Source organism: Tinamus guttatus, unplaced genomic scaffold, assembly GCF_059628265.1.
Source record: "Tinamus guttatus ecotype Peru unplaced genomic scaffold, ASM5962826v1 Tinamus_guttatus_pri_ptg000150l, whole genome shotgun sequence".
In the NCBI taxonomy this organism is placed as follows: domain Eukaryota; kingdom Metazoa; phylum Chordata; class Aves; order Tinamiformes; family Tinamidae; genus Tinamus; species Tinamus guttatus.
Window position 1 is genome coordinate 4,828,240 of NW_028288684.1, and position 26,310 is coordinate 4,854,549.

General features: G+C 38.8%; 1 protein-coding gene across 1 annotated transcript in view; it reads left to right on the forward strand.

Annotated features, from left to right (window-relative positions):
* LOC148595134 (uncharacterized) overlaps positions 1 to 26,310 on the forward strand; it is an 86,384-nt gene that overhangs the window by 12,868 nt on the left and 47,206 nt on the right. The window contains exons 2-3 of the mRNA XM_088522159.1: positions 15,299 to 15,445; positions 19,484 to 19,618. Of these exons, the coding sequence (XP_088378285.1) occupies positions 15,299 to 15,445; positions 19,484 to 19,618 (282 nt within the window). The remainder of the gene's footprint in view (positions 1 to 15,298; positions 15,446 to 19,483; positions 19,619 to 26,310) is intronic.

Sequence of the window (26,310 nt, forward strand, 5' to 3'; positions counted from 1 at the left end):
CTTTCAAAAACTTGTTTGAGGAACTAAGTGAAATCCTACCCTTCTTGAATAAGATGAGGAATTGTTTATTTCCATTTTTCTGCCAGAATTATGTCAACAGATGTTTCTATTTGAATTTGTGTGGTTTTTTTTTTTTTTGGTTAAATTGTTTGCTATCATGTGGAATATATGTAAATGTTATAAAAAAATATCACTACAAATAATCATTCTTCTGGAAGGTTTTTTCCCCTCTTTCTTACAGTCCTCTTTTTAAATCCAAATAATAATGTTTTCCTGTTCATCTTAATAACCATTACTTTTCCAAATATTAAAAAGGGCACCAAATATCCTACCATGGATTACCAGAGATATTAAATGCTTTCAGATACTGCACTTGCGTTCACAAAGAGCCAGGCAAGTGCTTTGCTAGTATTAATGTTAGCATATTAGCACTGGAAGTCAGTAATGGATAGGCTAAACTTCCATCTGATAATGCAGACACTGGGACAGGCTCATCCTTTCATGTCTCAAAACATTTTTTTGTGAACATTTGTGTCTTGAAGAGTTTACAGAACTCGTGTGTGTTTATAAAAGCAGTTCTACAGATCATTTCTCTCTCTCCTCTCTTGTCAGCAAAAGGTACTGATGTAAGGCACAGGGAATGAGGTACCCATAACAATAGCAGCAGTTTCTTTGTGCCCACCATATTCTTCAAAATAAAACTGAAAAGCCAGTGATATTTTTTCCCATTTCTAGGCCACATTCTGCAACCCTTATGTTATATTAAAATATTTACATGGTGTAAGCAGTACATTTACATGCTCTTGACACGCAACTTTTCTTCACAACTGAGATCAAACTGATTTTTTATTAGTTTTTTTATAGTTTTTTACTATTTTTTTTCCCAAGCTAAAAAGGACATGTTAAAAATCCATCATCACTATTCTGTTTCTCAGGTTATGATTAAAAAAGACAATGAAAGATTTTCCACAAAGCAAGATATCCAAGGGAAGCAAAATAAGTCAATATTATGCAGTATTAATGGAACATTACCACACATAAGACTCTTACATACCTATTTATTTTTATTCTAGCAGGACAAGACTTCAACTGTTTACATATAATCATGAAAACTGCTTTGGTTATTTAAATCAAACCGCAAAATCAAATCAAAAATGTTTACCTCTGTGTTTTTGATCTCTGAAAGAAGAAATGGAGTTAGAATTCTCAAATCTGTGGGCAAATAACTAACATGATCAATTAAAACATAAGCCAAAATGCATACAACATAAATTAATAAGGAATTAAGAAACTATTCTTGCTCATGAGGTGATGATCTATTCTGCATTTAAACTCTACTGGATTCTCTCAGCTCCTGCGTATGGCATGAGCATTCTTGCCATAGGAAAAAGAAGGAACATCAATTGCAGCAGATTATAGTAGCCCTCCTGACATTGTGGGTTTCAGCATAAACAGAAAAAGGAACATAACACCTTACTATCACCAAAGGGTGAGGAGAAAAATGCAAAGAGGTTATTTGCAAGAAGTTTTTTGTAGAGCCGGAGCTCCATTGAAGGCTTTATCCATAGGAAAATATACTTCTCCAGGCTGAAAGCTTTTGCTGGTTTTAGCTACTATTTCTAATGGAGAAATGTCATCAAGTCCTCCATCAAACAAATCGGTAAAGAAAAATACATTTATCAACTTTAGTAAGCAAGGAGTGAAATCCAATCTCTATAATTCAGGCACTGATTTTCACCTAAACTTTAGGTATGTAACTAGGTGTGGTGCCTGGTGGTGTGGGCTTGCTGCTCTCATAGTCTGATTTCCTTCCCATAGAAACTAGGTACGTAGGAAAAGGAGGAACACAGGAGAGGATGGGAGTGGAGGCGGTGCACAACAGGTCTTGTCTCAACACGGAACTGAGCCATGCACAGGGTATTCCCAGGATCTGGGGGTTAGGGAATGCATCCAGTGCTCATTATAGATTTTTCTACGATTAGTATGGAATAAGAAATCCAATCAAGCACCTAAATTCGTCACACAGAGGAAAAAGAGGCTAGTGTCTTTAAAAATCTCCAGAGAGAGAGCCCATCTGATTGAGCATTTAAGAGAATTATCCAATGAAAAGAAAACATGTGGCTCTTCAGTCATCTCACTCACTTATGAAAATTTACACAAGATTTGTCCCTGTGATCAGTGTCATTACAACATTTTGACAAGCTTCTTAGAATTGAAGCCCTCTCGGAACAGAGGATAGAATATCAAAACAGAACTATGCAAATGCACTATAAATAACTTTTGGAGCCAGTTTTATCTAGTTACCAAGCGTGGTGGTATTTCTGATGTCAGACTCAAACCTCCACCTCCCTTTAACACTGGAGAACCGGACAACCAAATAACAAAGTGTCTTGAGTGCAGGAAATGAACATTTATTGTCCCGCTGTTTCTTCAGAATTCGCTTAATACAGGGTGATGATGGCAGAAGCCAACTTTCAAATTTAAGATTACTTAAAATTACCACAACTGACATACTGCCCAACACCTGCATCCTGGCAGCCTGTGCCATCCTGATTCAGCCACTTGGGCATCTCTTGCTCCCCGATCCCTCCTTCTTTTCCAGCCATATTCCAATCCCAGCCTTCTTTCCAACTTCCAGGTTCCACTTTTAACTACTTTCCTCACACTTTTCCATGTCTTCTGTATTTCCCTTTCCCCAGAATGTCCCTGGACATTCCACATGAGTCTTATTTGGCAAGAGACAAACTATACACTTCGGCTGTAGCCGTATTTTTTCCTGACTGGTCAGTTGACTGATACATGCCGACTGGCAGATGCTCGGAGTGGATATGAGCTGATACAGACTAATACTCAGTTTATTGCAGGAAGCCACTTGAATGTCTTGTATCCAGCCAGCCACAAATTTTTGTTCAGCTTTGAAATTTGATCTCCCTGAAATTTTTTCCCCTCTTTCAAATGGGCTTGAAACTACTTAAAGACTGGACAGAACAGTGTAACTGTGTTGTTTTAGAACACCGGCCTAAAAGAGAGAAAATAGGAAAACATTATTTTAAAGTATTATTACCTTAAATACCATTATCAATAAATACAATGGAAGTAACTGATTAAAAATGCATTTAGATTTTTAATTAAGACCATAAATTTAAATAATGAACACTCATAAAAGGCCTACAAAAAGAAGCAAATGAAGCTACACAATCTTTAAAGAAAAACTGATAATTGATTCCTAAACTATTTTTTTTTTGAATGATAAGCAGTGCAACATTCTTCAGTTTTCTGTAGTAAAGACGCGCTTCTTTTGGCCATGTCTTGAAATCCAGGGAGTGTGAAGGGCTGGATCTCTTGCTCCAAGTCACCTTTTGTGCTCTGATCTGGGAGCTCAGCTCGGACCGCCCGAACCCTGGCAAAAGTTAGCACCTATGAGCAGGGCGAACCACAGCAGGATTAAACAGTTCCAACAAAGTTGTGTCATCAAAAAGAGCAGCCTAGCTCTGACCGCCACAGTGCCCCGGTGCTGCAAATTTTGATAATCTTTGCATTTGCAACTAAGAACATCAGAAGTTATACTTTCAGTGCCCATGTATAGGATGTTCTAAACCCAGTGAAACGAATCGAATCGCGGGTTTGACATAACCGTTTTGGTGAATCTCAGCAGAACCAGCCTGGGTTCAATCAGCCTCGCTCACCCCGGCCGTCCCCTCCCACCGCCCCGGCGGGGCCGGCGGGTCTCGCGGGGCGCCGCGGGCCGCTCTCCGCGCGCGTTGGCCGCGTTCCCCCCGTTTGCGCCGCGGTAGCTCTGCCCGGCGCCCCCCGCGGCCGCGCGCCAACGGCGCCAACGGTCCCCGCGCTGCGCGGCTCCGCCCTGCCCCCTGCAGGGCCGCGCCAGGGGCGGCGCCCGCCCGCGGCCGCCGCAGGGGGGCGCCCCCGTCCCGCCCGCGCCGCCCGCGCCGCCCGCGCCGCCCGCCAGGTGGCGCCGCCGCCCCGCGAGCCGCCGCGCGCAGCCGCGCCCGCCCGCCCGGGACGTCACGCGGGGCGGCTGCGCGCGCAGCACGGGGCGCTGGCCGAGGCGGAGCCCCGCCCCCTCCCCTCCCCCTCCAACGGGCGGGCGCGGCCGTTGGGCGCCATTGCGGGGGGCAGGGCCCTCACGGCCGCCCGCGCTAAATGGCGGCCTCGCCGCGCTGCCGCCGGGGGAGGATGGGAGTGGGTTTGGTGGGGGGTTTTGTCTTGGTCCGCGGAGTGGAGCTGGTTCTGGGCGGCAGGCGGTGCGTGTGGTTCGGCCCTGCTGCTGGCTGCTTCTTTGCGTGGAGGGGACTGAGCCCTTGAGCATAGGGTTCAAGTCAAGACGGCTTGACTTGATCTGTGCTTTTATTATTATCATCATTATTGTTATTATCGTGCAATAAAGGCAGCAGGATGTGATCTGTGCTTTTTTATTATTATGAAGCCCTTTCCAAAGTGTAGGATGGGGAGCGCAGTGGACTGTGTGGACTAATTTGATTGTGTTGTTTGTTTTGCCTTTAAGTATGCTGTGGTCAAAGAGGAGTTATTTTAGGGCTCAATGCCACTGTGACCTGGGTGAAATCTGGTGGTCTGTGTCATTGCTGTGGAAGGTCAAAATGTACCAGGTGTGGTTGTATGCTGAAGTGGAGAAAAACTTTCTTTGTTCTTCTCCTGCTGTAGGCTCCTTAAAGGAAAATATAAAATCTTTCTGGTGGTGCCTCTTGCTGGCTGTTTTTCCTGTGTCCCTGGGGACTCTATAGGGAGGGTCTCTGTGGTGGTGGGACGTGCTGTATTTTGAAAGCAGGTTTCCATCCAATCCCTAGGAGATACGAGTGTGTATGTCATAAATGGACAGAGATTAAAGGATTAATTAAAGGATTAATGCCTTTTAATTTCATGTGTTTATAACACTGGTGGGTCTGTTACACTGGGGCCCCCAGGACTTTGGTGTCACCAGTATAGGTACAGGAGGGGAAAGCTGGGCCCAGGCTATTGCTGTTAAGATAACACTGAGTGCTTCTGCAAAATGGCCTTTGGTACTCTAGCAAATTAGTATCATGTGATTTGAAATGAAATAATTTGAGATAATAAAAGGATATTGTTATAGCTGTGTATAATTAAGGAAAATAGATATGTGAATTTTATATCAGTATTATGAGTTCTTGAGGCAACCAAATAAGTAAGGACTGTGCAACTTGCCACTTTTGTTGCTCTAAAAAAGATTCAAGCGTGGTTCATATAATTTAAGATGCATTTAAATATATTAGTAGATACTTGCAGCATGTCCACAGATGGAATGTAACCTGTGTTCAGCTAATACTGCTCTTCTAGTAGTTAAACTTGGGTACTTAGGTGCTTAAGTCATGGTGAAGATACGGCCTAACAACAGTTTTGGATCAGAGATTAATGTCTCTTCCTTATTATTAGCTAGAAGAAAAATATTTTGTGGTATAAGTTAGAAGTTCTATGTTATTTCCATTTTCTATGATTTTGCTTTTTCATAGTTTGTATTTTGTGTTCTTCCCCATTCTTCCTTATTCTTAGCCATAAAGAATATATATTCTCTTCTGCCAAGCTTTCTTTTCTCTGTCATTGAGTACTTTGAATTCCTAAAGGTGCCTTTCACTGGTTATTTTCTCTATTCTGCTTTCTTTTTTAGAAAGACTGCTAACCTTAATACTTCTCTTGACAGTAGATTGTAAGAACTTGTGGGTAGGAAACAAGGTCAAACATGACAGGAGCCTGTGAATATCTGAGAATTGTAGGAATATGTCCCTTTATAAAATCCTGTGCAGTATTTATTTTTCATGATAGCCTCGCACAAATCTAATAGCAGTACTGGAATCATTTTACGTTTATCAATAGTGATTTTGTGAGTTACGTTTTTATATGTTATGTAGACAGCACAGAAGTTCCATATGATTCTTAATCCAAAATACACTGAAGCTCTATAATATATGAAACATCTCTATTACCAGTTCCCTTGAGAATTCTATCTTTTCATTTTTTTTATTAAAATAGTTGAAAATTTGGAACTTAGGAATGTCAGTGTCTTAAGAAAAATATAATATTGTTACCTACATAGAAGACATTTAAAAAAAAGTTGTTTAAGCTACATTCTTAATTTGTATTTAGGTATTTGGCAGAGTTTTGACGATGAAGCTCTGCCTGTGTTCTTAAACGTCCTCATTCCTTCAGAGTCTGCTCTGGAGTTACCTGACTTTAAAGAAAACGCTGTGATTCTGTGTTACAGTGTTAGGGTGCCCATAGCACTGGGAGGCTTGGATTGATTCCCAGCTCTCTGCACCTATAACACCTTTTGGCTCACGCTAAGCCTGAAGAGTTGTCTGAAGTGTTCTCAAAGTTTGCTCTGACAGTTGACTCGTGAGCGTGGCTGGTGCAAAGCCAGGAAAACAGATGAGCCCTTGCTTCATACAACTGCTTACTGTATTAAGTAAGATTAATAAAGCAGTAACAAAAGTTACTATAGCAGTGCTAGCTAAAACACTGCTTGGACATCAGCAACAGTCACAAGTTCTCATAGCTGCTTTTTTCCTCCCACATAACCCCCAAATCATACAGTTCATACTGGGACTAAGCAACATTGTGCATGTCCTCAGGCAGGTCTTGGTTTTAGAGGCTGGCAGGTGGGAGGGACTGATGACTCTGGAGTCGTTCTGGTGTCCGTGGAGCCTCCATGTTCTTGGAGAGCTTCAGGACTTCCACAACACGCAATGCTGACTGCCACTTTCTTTGTGAAAGAAGCAGGTGGTGTATTTTTATTTGCATAGTCAAGGGATTAGTTCCTTCGAAAATGTAGAGGATAAAGATTCTGTTTCTCAACTATTTGAAAGCCTCCGGCAAAATGTTTCCTATCTTATATAATTTCTGATGAACATCTGTTCTCAGGTTAGTGTTTCTTCCTGCTCTGATTTTGCGAAAATAATTCAGGATTCATTGGACAACTAAGAGGAAGCGTGTGTGATGGAAGGAGCTTGTATGTGGAATTTGGAGATGAAGCTCTGTTTGCAGAATGGGAAGACCCATATCTCGCAGAACTGTTCATATAATTAGTGGAGGATAGTTGCTGGATAAAGCTCTCAGAAAAGCTCTCTGCTGCTCTGTCTGTACTCTTCAGGATGGGTGCCAGTAGGTTGTCATGCTTGTTTCCTCTTTCTTTGGCCTAACTAAGCCTGAATTGTTTCTATAGACAGCACAGCTTCAGCAAGGACAGGAGAAACGGTCTGCGGTCAGTTGTACGCAGTTCTCCATGAAAATGGTGCTATTCTTCCTTTCGCTGCCCCCTTCTTTTTTTTTTTTTTTTTTTTTTTTTTTTTTTTTTTTTATCTTACGGAAGAGCTGATACAAATTGTATTAAACCAAAGGTGGAAGGTGAGCCCATTTCTTCAACATCCTGGATAGCTCTAACCAGGGGATTTCATGAAGAGGTAACCCTGCCTTTTTTTTTTTTTTTTTTTTAATCCTAATCAAACTCAAAAGACTGTTTATAGACACTACTGAAAACTGAAGAGAGGCATCTGAAAGTTGAACGTTGCTGTCCCTGCCTCGGTTTTAGTGGTATAAGACCCTACTACCTTTCATGAATCGCAATCTGAAAACCAGTGTGATGAATAAGCACTGCAAAAAAAAAATCTATAAACAGACACAGGTGAATTGTATTTTTCAAGGCACTTATGGTACAAGTTAATGCTACTCTGAAGTTTGTAATTTTGGCAAAGTAGTATCCTAGTATCTATGTGTGCAAGCTATTTTGGCATTCATGGCACAACTAGATACAACTACTGTTTCTTGACAAATGTACCAGAGCAAATGCAAATGCACCAGAGTCAGAAGTTTGACTACAATTTAGAGCAGGTGAGATCTGGCGTCTAGGAAGCACAGATAACTTGTTTGAAGGTGGAGGAAATGTTCAAGCTGTGAGCAGATAAGTGATGAGCTGGCATCCCTTCTGAAGCAGCTGAAGATGGGATAACCCAAGAGGATAATTCGTATGCTGCAGTAGGAGCAGATGTCAATTAAGACAGCTTGTCTGGCCTTTTGGGTGCCAGATCTGGAGCATGTGTTGACAGTGTAGGCTTGTCTGACAGCATGTTTGTGAAATTCAGTGTTGCCTGACATAATAATTTGTTAGAAGGTGGAGAGTTTTGCTGTAGGCATAGTGAACTGGAAGAAAAAAATATAGTTTTAGTCATTTGACCAAATGATACAACAATTTTATGTTAAAAACAGTACATGTCACTTTGTGCTGTCTTTTTTTTTTTTTTTTTTATCGGAACTCCTCTACAAAAGTGGTTGCCTTTGCTAGAAGTGAAGTGCAATAGAATTTTCGTACTGGAATATCTGGAGCAATGGGCTACTGTACTTTAAAACTTCTGGGGTGTGTGTGGTTTGTGTCCCAAGACATTTTGCCTTCGACCTTTTCTTCAAGTGAGTTCGTCCTTTTCTTCTTTGTCTCTTAGCTTAGATGTAGTGCTCTGCTAGTGCAGCCAATGACTTTTGGCCTCAGAAATCAACTCAGAGTTCTTCACCTGGGAAATATTTCTGTAAATTAATAAATATTTCGAAGACTCTGGCAGTGCCTTAATGAACTGATGCAGGAACTCTTTAAAGACAGATGGGACTTGGGGAGTCTCTCTACCTCCTTTCCTCTAATGAGTGTTATCGCTGTGCGAAGTGACCACAAATTAAAAGCCAGATTTTCCTGTTCATTGTTCAAAGCATAAAAAGCTGTTAAATACTTAGTGAATCTTTTTTTTTTTTGGTGCACTTTTTTTTTTTTTTTTTTTAATTGAAATATGTTGTATTGTTTTCACCTCTTTGGGTATCCTTTTGCTTGGTCTTCTGCACCATTTAATCATCAGAAGGAGGAAGGCATGTCCTTAGTGTTCTGCATTTTGAAGTTAGCATTTTCAGGTTTTATATATATATATACCTATATAGTATGTATATATAGTATACATATACTATATACAGTATATATGTAGTACTGTATTCATCATCAAACAAAGCATAGATTGGCAAAGACTTAGCTAACCATTTACTAAAATGTAAGGTAGGCTATAGAAATGCATAGAAAAATGAAGCCAGTGTTACGGTGGCACTGCAAACAGACATGGAAGAGAGACAAAAATAACTTTTTTGTGTGTGTGTAACCAAAACTGGAGATAATTAAAAAAAAAAAAAAAAAAAGAGATAAACAGAACCCTAGCTAAAGTGTTTACCTGCTTTACAAGAGAAGGGTGCTGCACGTTAGTTGTCCATCTTTATTAGGCCTCTTTATTTGTACTAGAATCTTGTGGGATGAGGTATGTGGCAAAATTCCCTTTGGAAGTATTTTATCATCATTATAGAGTGCACACATAAATCTATTTTGAGAATAAAAGCCTCCTTTGTGTTCTAAATGCTCTTTCAGCAGGATTTGGTGTATGATCCCGTGTAGCTCCCTCCACCAGCCTCTGTGGGCGAAGCCGCGAATGGTTGCAGAGAACTTCTGCACAGAGCTGCTTTTGAGAACAGAGGAGCCCCATCAGTGGAGCACAAGCAAAACATGATATTTGTCCACTGCCATACAAACATCATTTTATATCTACTCAGCACATCAGAGAATTTTATCTAAATGAGTTTAATATCACGGAAAAGAGTAAAATAGCAATTTTTCATTTGGAGGGTAGTAATTTGTCGCTAGTGGTTCTACATTGCATTTGCTATTAGAACAAATGGGTCTATTGAAACTTTCTGCAATGAAAGCCATAAGATAACAGATAAATTTAGAATTGTGTAATTTTCTCATAACCTTTCACTTGGGAGTCTTTCTGCTTCCAGTATATGTTGAGGTCTGGCAGCAAGGCTAACCCTGACCTCTGCGTGTTCTATATGGATTTGTTCATTTTTGCCACATTCTTCTAGTTTAAATTTAGATTTGCTGGCAGCTATTGTGCCTATTGCAACAAGCTTTATGGGCAAAACATTGAAACAAACATGGCTTTTATCACAGATGTTTTTGCTGAATATGATCAGTGAAGAACACTTGCAAGCTGAAAAACAGGATGAAGAAGCTTTTGGTCCAAAAAGCCCAAGTAACTGAATGTCTGGAATGTATTTACTTCTCAGCCCGAGGAAAAGAACAAGTTATTGTTTAGATGATGCACTGCAATCCCATGACCTTTTTTACCTCTGTTGATTGGTAGTAATCAAATCTGAATTTGCATCTGTGCTTTTAACAAAGACATTAAATTTGCTGTTTAAAAAAAAACAGGCTGCAACTTATGTAAGAAACAGCAACGTATAACTAAATTACTTGTTTGATGATTAAATATGTCTCGGTAAATAACATATAACTGGGTTAATTCTTCAAATACAGTAGCTACCTGAAGCATAGAACGGCTGCATTAGTAACTGCTTTATATGGAAGCATATACAACTTGCATGTTATTCTCTGTGCTAAATATAAAATTGTTCTGTTGTATTTGTATTCCTTGATGTCTATGGAAGTATGTGGCAGTTGACAAATTTTCCTGACAAGGAAATTGTCTTTCAAAATTTGTACTTTTTTTTTTTCTCCAATGTGTGACATGGTCTTTGTAGGCCAGGTCACTTTGCTTTGAAAGATTTGTTTAAAAAGAGATTCTCTTGTCTTATTTTTCAATGTTGTTCATATGTCTAAGGGTATTCCAAGATAATACAAAAGAAGAGTTCCTGTAACACGCTTATTTTTCATCCTTTTCTGGTATTTTAAAGGATGAAAATAACAACATTCCCATACACTACTGAATGACAGTGGTTCCAACAAATAAGGGAGACCTTGAGAGTGTATGGAAAGGAGCGTTCTCCCAATATACCCTTTTTTATGGGAAAGGAATGGATAAAATAGTCCATGACTCATAAACACTTGGTACTCAGACTTTTCTTCCTGAAGGAGAGTGTATAAAAGCTTCCAAAAATGCTCCAACCCAACTGCCTTTGTAGTTCCTATGGACAAGATATGGTGATAATAAAAAGCTATTCGACCTGTCACACTTTGATAGTATCCAGCTTAGTTGCTTGGTATAAACACTGAGGAATTGTGTACTTTTTAAGGGGATTTGACATAATTTATTCTCATATTAGAAGTCCTACTGTGCAAGCTCTATATTTTTAAATGTAAGTAGCATGTTCTTGCTGTTCAGCAGGAATTTCAGGCAACCTTTGAAATATATAACCAATGAGCTTTGTTCCAGATGTCGCTTTTGTGCCAATTTTCTAATTAATGAATGTAATTTGTTAACTAGGCCCATTTAGCTTTATATTGAAGGATAATGAAAACCCATCTTTTTTCCTCATCCCCTTAATTTAATAGACACAATTTAGAATGTTACTGAACTAGAAAAGGCAAAATCTGATGGGAACTAGGGGACTTGTAGTTGGGGGGGAGCTCTTTAAAGCTTATAGCTGTAAGAAAGGACTGTGCTTTGAGTTCTATATAGAAAAAAATAACTTGTTTGGACATATAGTGTACTGAAAAATAGTGACATACTATAAAGAATTATTGATACAGCAGGAAAATATTTGTCAAGATAAAGGCCAAGTGTGTCTCAGCATGTGGAGCTAGGTAAGGATTATTTAAGCAAAATGCACATACACAAGTCTATGGTCCTGACAGGATGCACTGCAGGTGCTGAGGGAGCTGGCAGGTGCTTTTTTGAGACTGCTGTCAATCATCTTTGAAGGTTATAGTGACCTAGGAGAGGTGCCTAAGTTTTGGAAGAAGGTAAATGTCTCTCCATCTTCCAAAAGGGCAAGAAGGAGGACCCAAGGCACTGCAGGCCAGTCAACTCACCTTGATCCCTGTGAAAGTGGTGAAACAGCTAATCCTGGATACCACGGCCAAGCGCATGGAGGATAAGATGATGAGGATAAGGTGATGCATTCATGGAGAGGGGATCATGCTTAACCAACCTGATAGTTGGTTAGCCTGCTATAATGGAATGACTAGCTGGGTAGATGAGGGGAGAGCAGTGTATGTTTTCTACTTTGACATCAGTAAGGCTTCTGACACTGTCTCCACACAAAGCCCTCTTTGACAAACCGATAATGTACAGCCTAGATAAATGGACAGGAGGGTGGCCTGAAACTGCCTGAACTGCTGGACATCAAGGGTTCTGTCCAGTGATGGGAAGCCTGGCTGGAGGCCATCACTAGCAGTGACTAGCACTACTGGTCCAGTAGTGTTTAACATCTTTGTTAATGATCTAAACAGTAGGACTAAGTGCAACATCATGTACAACACAAAACTGGGGGAGCGGTTGATGCTCCAGGTGGTTGTGCTGCTGTTAAGAGGGGCTTCCACTGGTTGGAAAAAATTAACCAACAGCAACATACTCACTGATGGAGAGTAGATGGACCTGGACATCCTGGTGAAAAGTTAAATAAGGACCAGCAATGTGCACGTGGGGAAGAAGACACTCATGGTATTGTGGGCTGCAATAGGAAGTGCATTAGCAGGGGTCGAGTGAGGTGATGCTTCCGCTCTCCTGAGCCCCAGCAAGGCCGCACCTGAGTGCTGGGTCCAGTGATGGGCCCCTCAGTGTGAGAGAGACGTGGGCAAGCTGAGTGAGTCCAGCGAAGGCCCACAAAAATGAATACAGCATTGGACTATGTCATGTGAGGAAGAGCTGAGAGTGCTGGGAGTCTCAGCCTGGAAGAGCAAAGACTGCTCTTGTCTTTGTGTATAAATATCTGAAGGGAAGGAGTAAAGAGGATGGGACCAGATACTCCTCATAGTGCCCAGTGATTGGGTGAAAGGCTACAAGCACAAAGTGAAATACTGGAATTTGCTCTCTGAATATAAGGAAAAACTCACTTTTTGTGAGGGTAGTTTAGCACTGGCACAGGTTGACAGGAGAAGTTGTGGAATCCCTGTCCTTGGAGATGATCAGGGGCCACCTGGATAGGGGCCTGGCCTACCTGCTCTAGATGACCCTGCCTGAGCAGGACAGTTGGACTTGATCTCTGAAGGTCCCTTCCACATCTCAGCTGTTCCATGATTCTGTGAACTGTGTTGTAGCATTATATCATGTATGTGTGTTATTACATGTATGCGGAATGTCACTAGAATTCAGTCTTTCTTAAGGACTTTGTGAACTTTCATCTTCATGTTTTCTTTGGAAAACACTATATTAAAGTTCCACCACCCTAAACATAGGTATTAACTACTATTTTCTGCCATGGAGCAGAAAATGTCCCATTTGCCTTCACGATATCTCTTCAAAGCTACTTTTTATGGAAATTTAAATCCAAACTTCCAAATTTAGCTTTAATGTTTGTCACTTTATAGTACAGTTTTTACATATACCACTGAAATGAAAAATATTTTACTCATTTCCATATGCAATCATCTCAGAATTAATTACCACAGATTAGTAAGAACGCATATTATTAGCTCCTTGTTGTCAAATTTGAGGACTGGGAGCTTTATATTAGATTTGACAGAGTGCTGCACTGATTGTTGCTATTGTTTGGGTTGATTGATTGATTTTTCTGAGTATTCTTTAGTATGGCAAAATCAGTACATTAGCAAGCAAATGGAGAATGTTTATCTAAAAATGAGTATTGTAGACATATATCAACATGCACATTTCCTATAAAAGTTCAGCTTACTAAAAAAAGATCTGCCATGAAATCTTTTTTTTATATTCACTTGCTGTGGAACAACTTACATTTTAAATTAAAATGTTTAGGAAGACAGCAAAAGTAATCAAAGTGTGTGTTTTAAATAATTTGAATAATTTGATATAAGGTTAGCACTTTTAACAGAATTCCAATAAAATGCTCAACTATAGATTAGGGAAAAAAGAAAATTATAAAGATTTAGAAAATTAAAGAGTGGACGTTTAATTTCTGTGCGAATTTCTGTGGACATTTAATTGTATCTATTAAGACAAACTATCCCCTTTGGAAGGAATATAGTCCTGTAAGTAATATGGTACTAGGAGTCTGAAGATCCAGGACCCTGTGCGATGTGCTCTAAGCGACCCTGCTTGGGCAGGGGGTTGGACTAGGTAATCTCTAGAGGTCCCTTCCAACCTCAGCCATTCTGTGATCTGTGACCACATTCTTGAGTTACTGTGGTGAAGATGAGCAAATACATGTCATCATGCACTGGTGTGAGCCTCCTGGGTTCTATTTGTACAGCTTTGTTCTGTGATAGTGCATAAATTACGTGCTCCATGTGTCCCATGTGCTACTCCCTCGGAAGGAAACAGATTAACACAAAGATTTATCAGGTGAGAATAATAATAGTATTTATCTAGCTCCCCTAGGTAATTTGCAGCGTTGATACAATACTCCTAGGGATTTTAGAAGGATGGCAATGCAATATTAGTGTTTGTAGGCTCGGTCTATTAAAATTGATTGCTATAAAATGAACTCTGAGCCAAAGTTATGTATAATTCATGAAAATAAGAAAGACGAAAGAAGCAAAGCAGCTTCAGGATAGAGCGTAAACTCTGGACTTGCAGCTGCCCTTGATGACAGGGAGGTCAGTGGCTGTTTTTGCCATGGGTCTTTAGAAGTGATTTGAATAAGAAAAATTGGGCATCTTTGGGCAGCATGCACAGGGACTGCTGTGGAAAGAAGTTTAAAGAGGAGTCACGGGAAAAGACTTTTGAGGAAACCAAGGAATAAGAAAAATGTTTTTGGCAGCTGCACTTAAATGGATTAAAATTTTTGCTATAGAGTGAGGCAAGTTAGATATAAGGAGGAAAATACATCCATTAAAACATAAAATGCATAGAACCCACAAAATATTTTGACAGTCCAAGCACATTTTCCGAACTTATGGACAGAAAAAAAAGCTACAAGACTTGATGAAGTCTGAATATGCAATAAAGAAAAAATATGGCACACAGGATGACTCAATTTTTTGATCCTCATTGACAGAGCAGTTAGAGGAGAGATGTTCAAATGGAAATGGCTTAAGTGTGGGCTTTAAAGTTATTTTTGTTTTGGTGTTGGTCATGCTTAGGTCGAGCTGGCAACGGTTTGTCCCAGATGAAGTGTCAGAAAGCTGTTCAGTTCAGATATGCAGAGGTGGTGTGATCATTTGAGTTTGAAGAACAGCTATGAATATGTGTCATCAGGACCAGAGTGACTGCTGCAGTTTTCTAAGTCGAGAAAGTCACCCAAGGATAGGAAAGAGCTGATCAGCTTTTTCTGTTGAGGACTGGACAAAAAAAATGAGTCCTCAAGTCACAAAAAGCTAGAGTGTTTTAAGACTTGTTGTATGTTTGATTTCTTTTAGACCCAACCAGGAAAAGAATCTGAATGGTCAGACTCTATGTCATGTCTTATGAAGAAGCTGGAACGATTGAATTTAGATATTGAAGAAGCTCTGAGTGCTGGCTCTTCTCCCTCCAGCACTCCTTCTGCCAAAAGGCACAAGCAACCGGTAAGAATGTTACCTACGTTTTCTAACATCAGATGCTCCTGAAATAAAGGCTTTCAGAGATAGATGTGGTTCTTGATAGCATGAGGCAGTCAAGTTTTAAGGATAAAATGTTACAGTTTTGATGCAGTAATAATGGAATCTTATGAGCTGCTTGAACTCCTGTAGGCCAGATCAACAGATATGTCAGGGTAAGACTGCAGGTTTTCTGTTAACATGAGCTAAGTTCATAAAATACCCTTTTCAGAGGGGAGTTTGGATTCCGGTATTTGATATATTTCATCAATACAAAACGTTGTGAATCTGAAATTCTACCGTTAGCCTATTTGAACTTGTGGTGTTTATGTAAAGGCATAACAGCAAGAGAGACACTATATAGCTTCATTAACACTGGAATTAATATTTGTTTTTATCTTAGATGAGTAATTGATTTAGAGTTGCATTGATATATTTAAGAATATATTTGATTGCTAATGTCAAAAGTTGATGTGATGAAGCTTTTCAAGATTTTTTTTTTGAGGGCAAATGGGTTTCAGAAGCTATAATTCAATTTCGTTTCGGTTAATTTAATTCGGTTAATTTTTAAGTAAACAATTTTTTATAGAAACAAGTAATTGGAGATAGAACAGTCTGAGAAGTTAGAAGTGTTTGTTTTCTGCTTTAGTCTATGATTAAAGTCAATTTTGAAGATAGAGTTACTTGCAATTGTAGCTCTGAATGTTGGTGCTAGCTTGAAGTTCCCAGAAAGTGAGTTTACTTGAAAGTTCTTGCTCTCTGTGGTGTTTCAAGGCTGGCACATTTTGTAAAAATAAGCTCTTTTAGGTAATGTCTGCTTGCATCACAACATATATGTTCGTGTCTGTCAGGCTAGAGAGTTGTGAATCGGGCACCTCTGCGTGCTGCACTGCTGCTGCACCCATTTTCATGTTGTACAGTGAGAATGCAAGCAACAGAGGAACCATAACCATCTCTCCTTCCTTTCTTGCTGTACTTACTGCAAGTCAGAACCAGCTCTGTCCAGCTGAATTCTTTTGATCATTCACTTTGGCTTCTCTTGTCTTCTGTTAATGGACAGTGATTTGTGTTCGTGTAGGCAACTGCTCAATGTCATCTGTAAAGGTACAGAGGCAACATAGCTGGCTTCTCTGCCTGAAGACGAAATTTAAACCATCGGAGTTCAAGCAGTTCCCACTGCGAGGCCGTCTGATTTTGCCAGCTAGTGATCCTCACAGCTGTCATCTAATGCCTGTGCCTAGTCTAAGGCAAAATTCATAGTTTCACTAGGCCTCATTTCTTTTCTGTGAAGATCTAAACATCAAGGGATGCTGGACTTAAATCCACAGGTGGAGTATTCGGTGAAAGACATTTGGCATTCAGACAGTGAAGAGTAAGTCCAAATATTCAGTGCATTCAAATGCCTTTGATACTTAGTAACATCAGCATCAGAAGTGGTGCATAGAGAACACCAACACCAGCTATTCCAGATGTTTACTATTCTATTACTGAAGCCCAGTGTCAAAACTCATGTCTTGAGTATAGAAGCCAGGGCTTCAGGCACAGCCTAAAATGTTGATAAAACTCACCTCCAAGCCAGTCTCACAAATCTTGGCACCATTTTTTCCTTACCACTATTCGCTTCTGTTCCATTGAATCCAGAAGGATTCCAAGGTTATTTCTAATATCAATGCAAAAATCACCATTTTTTTCAATACGATGTTTGCTTTGCTTGTCTACGGAAGGGCAAACATCAGGTGAATCGGCCCACATTCTTACTGTGGTCTTCCTTGATAGGCTGAAAATGACCTTCAGACATCCAAGAGCCAGTTTCACAACGAGAGAGGTACCACAACTGTTTTCCTGACCAAACCAACAAAAGCAGGCCAAGAGAATCAGCAAGCATCTGCTGTGGATCTGATGATAGGACACTATTTGCTGTCACTTGCCAAGGAATTTGCAATGAAGCCATTTCTGAGCAAGGGAATCATCTGCCCTAATGTAAACATTTAAGAATTAGTTTCAAACTGAGTTGACCTTAGTCTTCCTGTATAGACAAAGAGGAGAAATAGATCCTCTTAAATCTTCCATTAATTTACTGTGAAGAAACAGACTTTGTAAATCTCAAAGTGACAGTTGCAGGAAAAAATGAACGAAGTCTTGTTTTCATACAGTTTGTATGAGTAATTTATCTTTTATTGATTCATCCCATTTGGTCTATATTTCTTAATATAGCTTGTAATTTGTTCCACGCACATCTAATGTTTTATCTTTGTCATTCACACTGAAACTTGAGTAGAAATATCTCCCGCAGACATATGTTTACTAGTGAATGTGTAAATCTGGCATCTATAAAATGATGCAACACTTACGGGCTCTTCATATGTTTTTATCCCATTTTCATTATATAAGTTGGGAGTTGAAGCAAGAAATTATGATTGAAAAGCCATTTGGGGCAAAATGCTCACAGATGCAAGGCCAAAGTCACAGATCCAAAGTCTCAGAAGGATGTGACTGTGCCATATAAGCAGCAGCAGGTTTGCTGGAGCTGCTGCTCTGAATATTGGTCTCTTGAGGGCATGGGCAATTCCTAACAGATGATGCAGTATTTGTGTGGCAGATGCTGTGTCTCAAGAATATACCTATAGTTTAATCACTAGCTTGAGACAGTCTATTTTATAGTGAAGGGTTTTTCATCTGTTAATTGAAGTAAGTTTTTGATTCTTTATTATTATTTATATTTTCCTGTTATGGAGATATTTTTCTTAATGATAATACTGTATTGAATAACAATGTTGTGGAAAGAAATGCTGATACTTGTTAGATAATTAAAACAGATGATTGGGTGAATTAATTTTATGGAAGTTCTTGAGTGAGTGTAGGGGTCTAGCAGTATTTTGTGGAACAAATTCAAAGTTTCTAAGTCATTCATTCATTAACTTATAATATTAGGTTTAATTTGCTTGGCCTATCTTTACATCTCTGTAAACTACAAATTACAACTGGTCAATTTTTTATTGGAAAATAGCATTGGGCAGTACCACAGAGTGATTCACGGTGCATCTAGTCCAGTAAAGATACTAGCAAAAAAAGTATCCATCATCTCTGTTTTTTTTCTGAAGTTTCTCGCCAATGCCATAAATACATGCTATAAATATGGGAAGCTGGGCTGTCTGCATACACTAACAGAGCAAATGGGCTACTTTTGAAAAACTGCAATTAGTTGAATATCTCCTCAAAAACCTGTTCATTTCCTATGAAAAAAATCTTAATAAGATAGGTAATTTATAAATGAAATAACCTAATTAAAAAGCCTTCTGGTAAACATTGTCTTTCACTTTATTTTAATGTATCTTCCTAGTTTCCTTTTAACATCTGGTAATCAGTGTTAGTACAGAAAAGAAAACAACAGATCTGAAGATAAGAATTGCATTTATCATTCATGAATAATGACACAGAAATACTGTTTGATTCTAAATACCGTGTCTGATATTAGAGATAATATTTGCAGAACAAAACTTTGTCTGCAACATTCACATCCTCTCAATTCTTTTGAAATGCCATGTTTTCTTCAGATTCTCAATTTGGTTTGTTTTACCTTGCCTCCTCTTTTTACAGCCCTAGGAATATACTAAGAACTAGGCAGTTACTGCTATGGACCAGTAGCAGTTTTTTTCCTTTTGTGAAGGAGAGCAGCCTGATTTTGCCTGATGGCAGGGTACAGCTTGGGACTGCTCTGCAGTGCTCCTACAATCCTGACTGTAGGAGCTGGGTTGTCTCCAGTTGTGTACTCCAGTTGTATACAACAGCTTTTAAGGAAAGCATTTTACAAAGCTTCTGAATGTCTAATGTAGCAAAATGTTAAAAAAAAATCCAGATATTTTTAAGAAACAAAAAATCTAAGATTGAGACCAAATATTTACTTTGCATCGGGTTAAAAAAAGCATTTAAAAAGAGGAAGATAAAATTCCGATGTTTTTATCATGTTCACATAAAAAATATTTATGACTTGCCTTTATTTACAGGGTTTTTAAAATTCTTTTACAGTGTCCTGTTCAGTTGGAGTCTGGCTTTTGTGGAGATCATCAAGCAAAGGGGCCTTGGAAGAACAGAAGAGCAGGCTACCAGAATCCAGACTGTTCGCCTTGCCCAGTGTCGACTGGAGCACGACCGAAAACTGATGTGAGTAGCTACTGCATATCTACAACATACTCTGACTTGGCCAGTAACCCAGAACTTACTATCTATCATTAAAATCATTTATGTGTTTCTTTAACTTGTTCTGCAAATGCTGCAGTGCGTAGAGCAGTTCTAAATGCAAAATGCCTACAGGTAAAAAGTCAGTGTTCAGTAAGACTCCAAGGCAGTGATCTGTCTAATGTAGCCTGCTACATCTGAATTAGTCACTTGGACTCCCTGGAAAGAAATGATTATGTCTAAAGAATAATTAATCTCATCTGGAAGTTACGTTACATGAGATGGATCCTATGCAGGCATCACAGAGCCACTACTGCATCTTCGTTCATTACTTTAGAATTAGAGTCTTTAGATTTTTAGTTTGACTGTTGATTAGCCCCAGATTTGAATTCCACCCTGAATTCTTTGCAAGGGGAAGCATTCAGCTCTGGAGTTTTAGTTGAGCCCTATCAATAACAGCAAAGTTTATTTTGTTTCTTATGTTGTTTCTTTACAATGCGGTGCTATAGGCTGTGACCAAAGTGTTTTTTAATACAACACAGAATTTCTTCACAGGCTTTATTTCATTTTCTAAACAGCTCAATATTGTTACTTTTATGAAATAAGACATTAGAATGACTTATTTCAGGATCAGTGTCTTAGTTTCAAAATGCAAAAGTTTTTATCTCTCAGTTGAAAGTTACTTTGGTCCTGGTAGTGTTTGTGAACATCAGTAACATGGTACAAAAATAGGTGCACTGATCTGAATCAAAGTTACTTCTAGTCCAATATCCTGTCTTTGACAGTGCTCAGCACTGGATGCTGAGGAAAGAAGCATGAGAATAGGGTATGGGCCAGTTTGCCATCTCGGCTTCTCTTGAGACGTTTATGCTGCAGACACATGAGGCTACAAGCTATATGGCAATTTTGTAGTTTATAACTGCTTGGAGTCTTTTTGTCATTTATTTTGGCTAATTGCTCTTCATTTTTTCCTTTGATATTCAAAGCATCTTGTAGCAATGAGTTCCAAAGTTTAACTGTGAAGAATGTGAAAAAAAACCCTACCTCTTTCTTTTTTTAAAAAATATGCTAGTGGATAATTCATTTGTTGCCCTATAATTCTTGTACTATGAAAAATTGAATCCAGGGAACCGTGTAAGAAGTAGTGAGTAGTAACTAGCATCGTTTTTTTTGAATATGTATTTATTGACTTTAACTTTTATCTGTCAGTTTATCTTATCCTTACTCAATATGATGAGATCCTTTTCCATCAACTTTCATTCATTTTTTAATTATTATTATCAATACCATCTGAAAACTGCCTGTTTTCATTCGCCCATTCTCCAGGGCATTTATGAGTAAACTGTTGATGAAACCACCAGCTTAGCTCTACCCAATGTAAAATAAATAAATAAATAAGTAAAAAAAAAAAAAGCTTATTGCCAGTCTTTTTATTTGTCCTGTCTTTTAGTCAGTCTGAGAGGGCATTATTATTTTTTTTTCCTTGACAGCTTAGTTTAAAAATTTATGATAGACAACTTCGTCAGAAGGTTTTTGAAAATGGCCATATATGTTATCAAGCAGATCACCCATATCCACATCATTCAAATGAACTAGATTATTGAGGCATGACGTCCAAAAGCTGTACTGACACCTCGCTATGAGCCTGTCTTGCTGTCCGTGTCTTTTCCACAAATTGCTTTGGAGTCGTTTTCAAATATTAGCATCACATATGCCACCCTGCATTCCTTTGATACCCAAGCCAAGAGATTTTAGCAATAATTACACATTAAGTTAATAGCTCAGCAATTCTTTTTCTCCTAATGAGGTACTTATTTCAAGTTATCTATGCAATTTTGGTTAAAGCAAAATCTTTTCTATTAAAGGCATCTTTAAACTGTCACACTGGCTAGCTCCTACAAAATGATGTGTGTGTTACCAGGCAAATTCTGTATTTCATTAAATGAGCCTGCTCCTGTTCATTGAAATGGAAATTTGAAAGTGGGATTCACCTGCTTACTCATTGCCCTTCCACTAGTCCACCTTTACTTATAAAATAAAATAACTAATGAAAAGAAAATTTCAATTTTACAAAAGTAAATTATTTGAACAAAGAATTTAATAAACAACAAATAAAATAAACAAGTTATTTTGAAGTAATGCAGTAATACCATTGCTCAACTATAAATGTGTGGGAGAAAAGGCAGAGAAACAATATTCTGGGGATTATTTTTCTTTTCTGAAATCTGCATTTCTCTGTTTGCTGAACCACAAGAAGTACTAGTATAGTAAATCTCAGTCCCATAAATCTTCATCAGTCCATGGATTAATTGTATCAAAACATTCTTGTAAAACCATGTAGCACAATGCACAAAATGTACTACTATTGTTTAGGGTACAGTCTAGTCTAAAATCCTACTGAAAGCACGTGGGCTTTTTGTTTTGTTTTCTTTAATTAACAGTCTTTTTTTGGAATTGTCCAGTGTTGTTAATCAGATATAGATTTTGAAACGTTTCAATATTTTTTTACAGGTTAATATGAATAGTGGCATGTCTAGATCCAGATATTCTTTCTGTCATTTTTTGCTTCTTGTTACCTAAGATACAAACTTTTCCAGATTTCTAAAAAAGGGCACACCAAAGTTACTTTTGTTACAATGAAAGGGATGGATCCAAATGACAAAAGGCGCGGTTCCTTTTGTGCGGCATGAGGTTTGCATCCATTTAACTCCCTTCATTGCAGTGGTATAACACTATCCTGGGATGATGCAAAGATAAATCAGACCCATTGGGTGTTGGTGCATTAGTTTCTTTTCCCTTCCATTTTTTTGCATGAGTCATAGGGCCAAAAAGAGCTTATCTGTTTCTACACAGTCCCCAGGTACTCATGCACCCAGGCATTTAGAAAATCAAATACTCCACAGTTTGTCATGATTAGCAAACTTAGCCTAAGAGACCAATGCTGGAATTAGCAGGGATGCTTTAATTCAAGAATAATATGTACAGAATTGTGCAGGACCAAGTTGTTCAATTCTCAGAAGAAGGCAGGGTGTTTGCTGCGTGCTTTCATAGACGCCAGATATGCTGGTAGCCTACGAGATGCAGTGAAAGTGGCTCTGGGAATTTTTTATATGCCTTTAAAACATTACTCCAATTTGTAGAAAAATAGAATACTGAAAATAGGCTTTCAAGGCAAAGATGTGTCATTCACACATCCTTCCCCACAAACAAGTTATTTCCTTTGAAACATTTTTGTGGAAGCTAGAGAAGGCTTATGTGAATCTGTCATGAGGATATTTAATATAATACACCAAAAATTCAGACAAGGACTTACTGTGAGAAACACTTTTTGTGAGGCACTGGAGGAAATAACAGCAAGTTTCATGTGACACGTGTAGATATCACAAGTCCGTGTCTACAACATCTAGACCACACATCCCTCGTGGAGAGACACTTCTACAAGATCCATCTCATCCTGAAGTAGTCAGCTAAACCTAGGTCACTCAGTCTAAGTGCTTTATGCCCCAAAAGTGCTGATTTTTGTTGTTTGGATATTCAAAGAGCCTGGAGAGACTGACTGCGTCGTAGGTGCTCAAAGCTAGGTGAGATAAATCCCTCCCATGGTATGTGGGTTATGATCTTGTGTTTGATGGGAAATCTGCTTTTGTTATCTATTAAAGTACATGTGATTAGCACAGTTTTAATTTCTCATGCTTTTGTTCCTCAAATAGCTGAACTGAGAGGGTTAAAGTTAATGCTTTTATACCTTTTTTTTTTTTTTTTAACTTGGATTTCTCATCTGGGTCACTGCTTAGCCCCATGAATATGTATGCTGGTGCAAGAGAAGGAAAGAGAAGCTAGAGATGAGACAGGGTGAATTGCTTGTTTCAGCATCAGTGCGGGCTTTTGATAGCTTAAACTGTAGAACTAAAGCTTAACTGCATTAGCCACTTGATTCAGCAAATGGGAAGCAAAATAGTGCCTTGTAATCTACCTGAGTAAAAAGTGTTTACCATTCTTTTGGGAAGATATTGATTATTCATTTCTGCTGAGAAATACTAGTTAATGCTTAAAACAGAGCTTAGGTCAGGGGTTCCAGAGACATCTCATACCATTTGGCGTTGCTTGGAAATATATAACTAATAATACTATAATCCTATAGTAGTCATGATCTCATTGTAGACAATGTGATGCCTGCCTGACCCTGTGATGTTTTTTGTTTTTGAATTTCTCTGGCATCAAACACAGCCAAAGGAAAAGCAAAATCATTGTGTTTCTTATGCATCATGTGTTCTGTATTGCTGCCCCTGGACCAGCAGAGATCAGAAATTATTCCATTAGTGAGTGTGTGACAAGCATTTTATTACATAGCTGACCACATCCAATGCAGAAGGGAAGTTATATCGTGACAAGTGATAACAGTTTGCATTTATTCTAGCGCAATTTTGCGGTTTGAGGGTCTTAAATGTATTTACAGACTTCAGGCTAATCTTTTATTTCCCACTGAAATAAAAATAGTCACCATTTTATATCCAAGATTAGGACATTAACTGTATCTAACCTGGTTCTGAAGTATGTCTCCCACTGTCTCGTTCCTGGACATGGTCATAAATATATCAGTTTATGGGACAATTTGCAGCAGCAGTTATGTCATTTATCTAGTAGAGTGTGTTTCTGTAGGTGAAGATCGGGCAGATCCTGCTTTACTCTGACCTTGGCCTGCACTGAAAAAGTTCGTAGTGAAGTGCTGAGAGGACTTGTGCAACCTCTGGGCATGCTTAAAGATTTCTTACCTCAGTGAATTCTCTGCCCATTCTGGCGTAGGTGTTTCTGAGCCACTTTGTATTCCTCATGGAGTGAGAGGAAGATGAAGCAGGAGGCCTAGACCAGGACGAGGACGACAGAGGGTCTGGTGCTTTGTTTCCACAAGCCAGTTGTGTGCTTGACGATATAGTTATTTGGCTCTGATGGAGCTAAAGATTTCTGCCTATGCTTTAGCCAAATGTGCATAGCTCAAGCAGGTGAGAGATGCATAAGTCTTTGTGGAAATAAAGTCCTAAAATTGGTTTTCAGAAATTCACACTGGTTGGTTACAGCATATTCAGGAGCAGAACCTATACTCCTTCTTTGGCCTGTGTTTTTGCTACAAGACCATCCCTGCTCCTAAAGAAAAACGGCTATCTCCAGTTGTTCCCCTTCTTGCAAAAAACAAATATCAAACTATGTGTTGTTAGTTGTATGGGGAATTTAGAGCAATCAACTTCATTACACATTTCTCCTTTAACATAGTGACCTATATGTTCTGATATTAACAAATAATACTCTAGACTTCCTCATTCACCTAATCTGAAATAAATCACTCTGATTATTTAAGAACAAATTCTGGAATGTTTCAAAATTGACTTGAAAGTATTTATTGAATAATTCGTTCGACTAATTTCACAACATTCCTCAAATAAAATATTTACATTCCTTAAATAAAATATATAACATATTTTTTCTTAATTATTTAGTCAATTCCAGTTTTTACTGACAAAAAAATGTCACTGAAATCACATGAAGAAAATAATCCAAATGTAGCCATATAGCAATTAATATTACCCTGAACTTTTACAGTTAGATCACTCAGTCTTTGAGAATGCTTACTTAATTTTTAATTACATTAGCAATAGCCATTTCACGTACTTTATTTTTGCATCAGATATTAATTATTTTCATATAATTTTCAGAAGGATTATTTGAAGGCAGGATACATGTTTTATGTACTTTTTTATACACAATCTGTAAGGAAGTGGAGAGAGCCTCTTTATACATTAAAAAAAGGGAAATAATTTCGTGATAATTTATTAGTGGGTGGGTATATTCAAGGTCATTTATATACACTTTTAGTGCACAATAGAAAGAAAATTGAAGTTTCCAACTCATTTTGGAGTTCATTTGACATAGAACAAAAGGTGTATAAAGTCCAAATCTGTTTTTGACGAGGCTAAAATTGGTTATTTTTATTGCTCTGCATTACGTGGCTCTTTATACAGCTCAGGGTGATAATGTGTTTTTATGTTGTGAGAAAAGCCTTGTCATAATGAGCAGCTGCCGGAATCGCCGTGGAGCGGAGGTGACGGCCCTGCGAGGGCAGCCAGCCGTCCCGGCAGCGACTGCGGCAGCCGCAGAGCAGCTGTGCTTGGCAGGGACTTCGCCAGCACCCATGGCCAGAGGCTGCCTGCGGAATATCCCGAGTCAGGGCTTTCCTGAGCCAGCCTAGTCCCTGTCCCTGGTAACCATCCCAGCAGGGAGATTTGCCATCCAGGTTCGGCTGCAGTGATGGATGAGAGCTGCGAACAGACAGGGATTCATTAGTATATGCATACCAAATTAAGTCTACATATCATACCTGGGTTTTCTAGGCATACTTAGTATATATAAGTTGAAATACTTAATATTCTAGGTTCACATTTGCTGTTATGTTAATTTACAGTTCTTCTGTTTTTTTTTTTTTTCTTTTTGCCAAAATTTTAACGGTTGAGGTTGGAATCTTGGAAGAAACCTCAGGAGATGATCTAGTTTAATCCCCCCTGTGCTCAAAGGAGGATAACCTAGAGCAGATTCCACAGGACATTGTCCAGCTGGGTTTTGAATATCTCCATAGATGGAGATACCACAAACCTCTGTGGGCAACCTATTCAAATGTTTGACTCCCA